This window comes from Sciurus vulgaris (genome assembly GCF_902686455.1).
Source record: "Sciurus vulgaris genome assembly, chromosome: 15".
NCBI lineage: Eukaryota > Metazoa > Chordata > Mammalia > Rodentia > Sciuridae > Sciurus > Sciurus vulgaris.
In genome coordinates this window covers 40,112,863-40,121,189 of record NC_136476.1, presented here as the reverse complement: position 1 = coordinate 40,121,189, position 8,327 = coordinate 40,112,863, and the positions used below count along the sequence as shown (strand labels likewise).

At 38.5% G+C, this 8,327-nt stretch overlaps 1 protein-coding gene across 1 annotated transcript in view; it reads left to right on the top strand.

Annotated features, from left to right (window-relative positions):
- Positions 1-1,288: 1,288 nt before the first annotated feature.
- Positions 1,289-8,327, top strand: part of LOC306645103 (uncharacterized protein) — a 32,589-nt gene continuing 25,550 nt past the window's right edge. Inside the window, exon 1 of the mRNA XM_079112404.1 lies at positions 1,289-1,656. Within this exon, the coding sequence (XP_078968530.1) occupies positions 1,300-1,656 (357 nt within the window). The 5' untranslated portion in view covers positions 1,289-1,299. The remainder of the gene's footprint in view (positions 1,657-8,327) is intronic.

The following is an 8,327-nucleotide window of genomic DNA, read 5'->3' as shown; positions in this document are numbered from 1 at the left end:
TTGTACCTTATAAAGAAAATTTTAAACTTGAATCTTTCATAAGTGCTAATGCACACGCAATTTCTGTAATAAATCAATTGCATTAGAGTTTATTGTAGTTGGCTAAGGAAATGAGTACCAACTTATTAGAGAACATCTGATGAATATTTTCCATTTTGGTAGATTAAATGATTTTTATATGGATATTTATTCCACTATTAATAAAATATTACTATAAGTGTTGCTTCACTCCACCCTCCACCCCACCTGCAGAATTTTTCTTAGTGTTAATTAGACTGAAGCTTGCCAAGATTTAGTTGCATTCACAAACAGAAAAAGAATTCCCCTCCCTCTAACATTCAGGTGAAAAGCACCATGCTGGGCTTGCGGAGAACACAAATGAGTAGGACAGTCAGGATTTCTGACTGGGTCTTCTTGTCGGGTCTCTCTGTCGTGAACCACTGTGTTTACTTGAAACTGGGAGATGGGCAACATTATAACCACTGCCTTCAAGGAATTTAAACCTAAGTGAAAAGGATTAGAAAAGCATAAATCTCTCTTCTCGTATCATACAGTACTGAATATGAATCCCACATTGTACAATAAAAATAACTAACGTGTTTAGAGATGCCCCAGAGCATTGCACAAGGCCCATTTACCCAAAGGAAGGGCCAGTAGAGAGATTCATGGCGCCCAGGCTGTCCAAATGAGGGCAAAAAGAACTCTGGGCAGGGTGAGCACTGGGAAAAACTTCATGGAGGAGATGGCACCTGAGCTAGGCCTCGAAGCACAGACAAGGGTCTTAGATATCGGAGAGGCTACCGTAGGTTGGAGGACTCCCCTCTTGTCCGAAAGCCAGTATACCACCCGGGCATGCTGCCGCCACCGTTTCAGATGATCCCTACAAATGCAGGGGTTCAATTTAGGAGAGTCACTTCCGCAATTCGGTTTGCGAAGTCTGGCTTCCGAAAGTACACCGCAGAGCTCAGCTCACGCAGGTGGGCACCCTTCTCCTTTCCTTAGTTGGGACTCCCTTTGAGACGCTCCCACCCGCAAAAGGCTGTAGCGGCTAAAGCGAGTGTCCTGGCTGCCTATTCCCCCACCGAATTCCGGGGTTCGGGAGCTGCGCGGCGGTGGAGACCTGGGTCCCGCCCCGGTCCGCGGGAGGAAGCGCAGCGCTGCAGCTTTGGGTCGGGTCCCTGGCCGGGTGCAGCTTCCCTCCGCCTCCTTCCCAGGGTGGCAGCGGGAGAGGGGGAGGGAGACGAGGGGAGGGGCCGGGGCGGGGCCACGGTGCTGGTGGCCAGGCGGCGGCAGGTGTGGATGGGCGGAGGTACGGCAGAGTCGACTCACGCCGGCTCCTGCTGGTGGCTGGGGTTCGAGGCTCCGGGCTTCGGGGCTAGGGGCCAGGGGAGGCTTCCCCGGAGGAGCTTAGCGAGCAGCTTAGACCTGCGCCCAACTTGGGGCACGGCCAGAGACGCGCAGGTTTCACGTCCGGCGCCTGCAGGAGACAGACGCACGTCCGCGGTCACTGCGCCCGCGCCGGCTAGGGGACCGCGTCTGGTCCCGGGCCGGATCCCGGAGGAGGCGGCTAGGACTGGGGCTGGGGCGGGATGCGCCCCCTGCCTGGGTGCGGGGGAGAGGCCGGTGCCGCCTCCGCTTTCCTACCGGGACCCGCAGGTAAGCCGGTAGACGACGGTCCCGCTGCGCTGGGTTCGGGAGGGCGCGTCCCTCGCGGAGTTGAAGCGCTTGGAGGCCTGGGTACACCCGGGTCAGCGCCGGGGTCCAGGGCCGCCGGCGGCCGCGGGCAAGCGAGCGAGGATGCTGCGGCCGGGTCGGGCGCATCCCGGAGAGCGGCGGCCCGGGCCCTGGCTCTTGGCAGAAACACCACCTCCTCTAGTCCAAATCGCAGGCTGTTACCCTGGTACGATTTCCAGAGTCACAGGTTCGCTCTTTTTCACCAAACCGCGAAGAAGGAACCCTGTGGGTCTGTGAGAGTGGTGGGGGTGAGCGCTTTCCACCAGGGATGTCGCGTGGAGCCCATTTACCATTTAAAATTACTGTCCCTTTAAAACTTACTCTGCTCCCCTCTGTTAAGAGTGGATGGAAATTAGGTGTGTAAAGCCATACCTCCTAGGATTAGAGTTTGTTTTCTGTGTGTGCTGTGGGAAATGATGTTCCGTAAAATCCTAATTTTTCCGACAATACTTCACCTAGAGAACCCCGAATCCTACAGACACACAATGGCAGGCGTAAAAAAAACCAGCGGAAATGTTCACAGCGCGGCAGTGGTAGGGGAGAAGTCAAGGAAACTTGGGCATAAGTGACCTCTTAATGAGCTGCTTCCCGAACGCTTTTTGCCCCCAGACTAGTGGCAACAGGGCAAGAATGACCGCTCGGAGCCCGCACCCCGGATTGGAGCTGAGCTGTGGCTGGATTCGCTTGGGGACCCTGTAGTTTCTGGAATCCGGCCTTTCAACTGCCTTATTGAAATCGTGGCAGCTTTGAACTGAAATTAGAGAAATGATACTATTTTTTTCCCCTGTAGAGTTTATTACTTACTTAAATGTTTTTGTCATGGGCAGCAAAGTCAATAATATTCTGTTTTATTATTTATTGGCATGATAAATATTTGATTTACAAGTGACAGCCAACTTTAGTTTTATTTGTTCTGGACTTTAATTTGGTTACAGGGAAGGACTAACAACTTATTTTTAAAGTCTAATTCTGGTTATTTTAAAATTTCTCTCAAAATTAATCCTTAGGTGAGGCCTTTATTTTGAATTTAAAGCAAAAAAGTAAAAAATCACAGATTTTAAGTGCCCTCAAAAGAACTTCCCCCGCCACCTTTTTTTTCTTAACTATGGCAGAGCCTCATGAAAATTGGGCAGTCTCTTTAAATTGAATTTTGGGTTACACATTAGAAAGTTTTGATTTGTGTTTATCTTATAGAATTATTGGGCCTTATGGACTTACTAGCTTCTGATGTTTTTATTTATATGATATTAAGACTTTATTGTACATCTTGTGAATATTTATATAATTGCGGGGAGAACTCAAGAAATTCTTAAAAAGTACACGGGAGTTATTCTGTGGGTGAAATTTTATAGTTTTACAGTCTTAAAAGTTCTGAAAAGTCTGTATCAGAGACTAAGCAATTGATAACATGGATGGTTGATGTTTTGAATTTTTAAATAGGTTATTAAGAAGGGAAGTATGAAATTTTTATATTTGAGCATCCTTTTAAAAAGTAGAAGTGGAAAGAAAAGTGGAGGAAAACTTTTTGTATAGTATATAACTAGACAATTCTCGAAGCTATGAAAATGCTTGAGAAAGTAAAATTAAAAGGTAAATAAACTTGTGTATTGTGTTTGTATAACTTTAAGGATCATGCATACTTGTAAATCTCAAACCTTCAACTGTATAATATTGAACTGGATAAAAAAGAAGTTTTCTACATATCATATTTTCCCTTAGATTAGAAAATTGTCTTAGTTTTGCTTAAAATTGAAGCCATAGTTAAATTTGGTGCTTTATTTGGGATAATCCCAAACACTAATTCATTTTTTTTAACAACTTTTTTGTTCAGTAATAGGTTTTTGTAAGATGCAATTGCTTGGGACATTAACATTTAATGACATTACATGTCATTAAATTTTTCAAAATTTCCACAGTTTTCCTTCAGTACGTGTATCTAGGTAGCATTAGCATGTGAACATTGTGGGGTCTCTTAACAAGTTTAAACTAAAAAAGCTACAGATCTAATTTCTGATTATTAACATTTCAGGGATGAAATTAAGATAATGACTTTTTTGAAGACATTTTAGAATATGTATGTAATCATATAATTCTTAGAGAATATTTTTGATAGTTCTTTTAATCATAAATAACAAAAGAACTGATAATACTTTAATAACTTCTTGGTGCATTTAATGCCTATTTCCTTAGAAGTAATCTCCCATGTGTCTCCAAAAATTTTCATAGGAGTGAGAAAGTTTATTTTCTGTTAAAGCATATTTCTATAAAGTAGGAAAAAAAGAATCTCTTGTTGAATCTTGAGTAGGTCAATTTTAACTAAACAGTGAAATTTGATCTTTGTATTGTGAACTGTTTTTTCACCCAGGACTTTTTAACTGTGTCTTCTTTTTAAATGCAAATAAATATATAGAAAGCAAATCAATTATTCCCTTAGTACAATATAAGTGCCCTCATGTGTGTGGTTTATCTGTGGAGAATGAGGTTTTTTTTCCCTCCACATCTTATGTGAGAAGTGAGTCCAGGAAATTTTTGAAAGAATCTGGGGGAGAGTTGAGATGAAGAGGAGAAAAACATTTAAGCATGGTTATGTTGAAAATGTGTGTTGGTTTATTGTAGTAAGGGGGTTAGAAAGAAGAGTTTGGGATCAAAATGTACTTTTAGATTTAAATTGCACTTTCTACTTTACTGTGTAATTGCCTTTTTAGTCAGTATGTAGGTATTGGATGTACTACAGCAGATACTGGCCCAAAAAAATAAAATAAAATAAAGTGAACCTCATTGGAACATCCTTAATGATGACTTCATCAAATGTACAACCTATTCTGTATTATCTGAGTACAAGTTTCCTAACTATTCAACATTTGAAGCCAATTCATAAGTTAAATATATTAAAAATTAAATAATTTCCATTTTAAGAGAAATACCCCTCTTGAGGGAGTGTTTTTAAAAATATTACAAATGGCACCAATCCTTTGAGTAAAGTAATAGTTATATTAATTAGAATTTATACTTTTAGCAGGGGAAAAATGCAATTTATATTGGCCTTGGGAACATTTATGCTGAGCAATTTGTGGCCCAGTTTCCATTTCTGTATCTGTGCTGCCTTTTCTAGAGGATTGGTCAGGTACTGAGAGAGGAAGAGTTGTAGAGAAAATTAGTAAAACAAGTATTTATGATGATCATGGTTCTGCCTGATAAGCTTGTGTCCATGTGAATTTAGAACCAGAAGAGAAACTCTGAGTCTGTTTCCCCACAGTACTTTTACTGATTGCTGAGAGTTAGCAGAGAAGAAGGGAGCAATCTTCTCTGCCATTTGCAAAACTGACTTCATGATCCACAGCAGATCAGACCCACAGAATCTTTCAGTCTTGTCCAATTCAACTTCACTTCCTTGCCAGGGGCATAAAAACTGAAGTTGAAAGACTTATCCCAAATGGGAAAATTAGTGCCATTTGTGTATAGGCAGTAGCCTTATTCAAACTGCTTTCAACCTAATTAAGGGGAAGAAACCCCCAAAAGACAGTATGATTTGATTAAAAGTCCTCCAGGGTGGGTAGCATGCAGGAGACTGGGGCTCAAGAATGCATTTAGTCTTTCACTTATTTTGAATTATTAATAGTTTGCATTGTTGTTCTCGGCTATGCTGTTTTGTGATTTACTTCAACCTGTACAGTTTGGATGATGGGAAAAGTACAGTGCAATGGTAAATTTTAAAATTATCAATGTGGTATAGCACTGATCATATATAAGTTCTTCCACTTCATCTGAGATATAGATTTAGTTTTCTATCTTGTATTTTAAGTCCAAGTTCTTTCCTTAGAAGTCATTCTGATTGTGAGTAGGGTGACAGAAAAGGAAGAAGTGTATCAACAGGCAATGCTATCTGACAACTGACATCTTAAATTATCTCTGTCAAATTTCAGGTGGACTTTGTCCTCAGTAGCAAATTAGACATGCATAGAATAAGAGAAAAAAATCAACTCAGAAGACCTGCACCAGACACTTGTAGCACACATGATTTTCTGACTTTAATGTGACATGTAATGATCAGTCATGACCAATGTAATTGGGTGTTTGAGGTGAAACTACTTTACAGTTCAAGATTTGGATGCAAGAATGGATCAATCCTCTCAAAGTCAGACTGATAAAGCTTACTAACTAAAATAATCTTAGATTTTTGAATTCCAGTAATGCTCAAGTAGAAATTCCAGTCATAAAGTCATTATTTAATAAGCCTGTGAGTTTTGAATCCTACCTTTTACTGATTATCTCAACTCTATTCATGTCATTTTTAAAAAGTTAAATAAGAATCAGTGTACTAAAGTAATAAATGTGATATCTGTGGCAAAATCTACATGTAGTGAATGAAACCTTTTAAATTAGGCTATAACTAGCTTTAAACTAGTGAGTTTGGGAGTAACTGGTAATATTTTTGCTTGACATTTCCCTTTCATATTCTTTACCATGACTCAAAACTGATCTCCTTTACTATGAATGGTAGTGGAACTGGACTGAATTTAAAAATCAAACAAGCAAGCTAACCTGAGCTTGCAGCTTGACTTTAATAGTCTTATAAAACTGCTGCATGTTGGCCAGCATTCTCATAATGATAAAATTCCAGGTTGCTTTATTATTAAATTTTGTCTCTGGAATTGGAATTAGGGTGATTTAAAAATAATGAAAAGTGTAACATTCACTTTTTAAATGAATATATATCTGCAAATTAAGTAGTCTTCATGAAAAATAGTAGTTTGGATTGTAATTTGAAGTAAAAAAAAATGACACTAGTACCTACACAAAGTAGCTTTCTAATTGCTTCTAATACTCAGAATTTTATCATAACTTTTTAACTTCTGAAGAGAAATTTCTAGTTTACATGAAAGGAAAATTTAATATGACATATGGATTTTACTAAACATTAACTCATGTTAGCCAAAAGAGTTTTTTCAGGGAGTTATGGTTTTTCAATCAGAAGCAACTGAAAATATTTTGATAGAACAAAAAGAGAAATATAGAAGAAGATAATGACTAGAAATGGAAAATAGAAGATTAATCAATTGGATTGTATTTTGAAGAACTAAATCTTTTACTTATTTATTTTTGCAGTGCTGGAGATAGAACTCAGGTCTTTACACATACTATGCAAGTGCCCTGTGAGAGAGATACATCCCCAGTGCAAAACTCTTTGGTATAATTTTTGGTACTTAGAGGTTTACAGATTCTGGAGACGTGGCTGCAAATATGAAGTAATGACCAAGATGATGACAACATTTGAAAAGTTCTGTTTCCTTTTAAAACAAATGTATTTGATAATTGGTTAAGGTGAATGTTCTAACTTTCCATTTGTAAATTAACACATTGTTAAAGGAGACCCATAAAAATGGAAAGCTAATTATAACTCAAGAATAATTTAAAAAGTAAATATATTTGAAAAGTAAATCTTCTTTTGAAGATAATCATAACTGTAGGATTTCTTGATGAGATTTACTAAAGTAAAAATTATAAAATAGCTACATGTATTAGAATAACAGGCAAGTTACTAGGTGTTAGATGGCTATAATTAACCATATTGAAACATAATTTGTACTAGAAATATTAAAAAATAAATAAAATGATATAATTTATTATTATCTGCTTATTTCAGAACACATGTTCAAATTACTAAAATATTAAATAGAACTAATAGAATTATTTTCCCAAACTGTCAGGGAATCAATGTCATCCAAATCTTTTTTTCAAAATCAAATATTAAAGTAAGATATGTGTCCAACTCCTCTAATTGTTAGAGCCACAGCAGCAACAATAGCAGTTTATAGCTATCTGTACTGATCATTTCCTGTGGGCCATGCTTTATTCTACATGCTTTCTCTCTGTTACTGCAAATAATCTTCACCATAGTCCTGTGATCTTGGCGCATGATTGTTCCTATGTTATGGACATGAAAACTGTCCTTGCAAGATTAAAGAGGTCGGATAACAAGTAAGTGGTGTGGCCCTACTTTGCTGTACTTCACAGTCATTAAGCAGAATGTTTGTGAAACGTTTATAAAAAAATTATTTGGGAATCATTTGCGTAGCATTTTGAATGTCCTAGCTATAGTATATGTTTTTCTTCTTAGGTTTTCAGAGCTAGTGCAAAGCCTTTCATCGCCAAGTCTGGCAAAAGACACAGATGATATAGGTAGTGATGCTTATGACCAAAGGAAGTAGGCAGTTTCTTTAAAGTACTAATTCTGATATTTTAGAGGAATTATAAATTTTCCCTGAAGATTATTTCAAAAACTTATTTTTTTACCCATGGCACTGGAATTGGAATATGGTTGTAGGCTTTGGGACACTTAATTCACAATAGGCATTCAGTGACTAGTTCTTTAAAAATGAAAGAGGAAATTAATAAAATTACCTCTTCTGTATTTTTTTCTTTCCCCTGTGAATGCTCTAATTTATCCTTGTGAATGGAAGCATAATAGGAAGTCTGGGTGTTTTACTACTAACTGTACAACCTGGGACAAGTTCCCTGGGACCTTTTCAAACCTCAGTTTCCTCTTTTTTGAAATGGAAAGCAATCTGTCCTCCTTAATAATCATGAAGGTT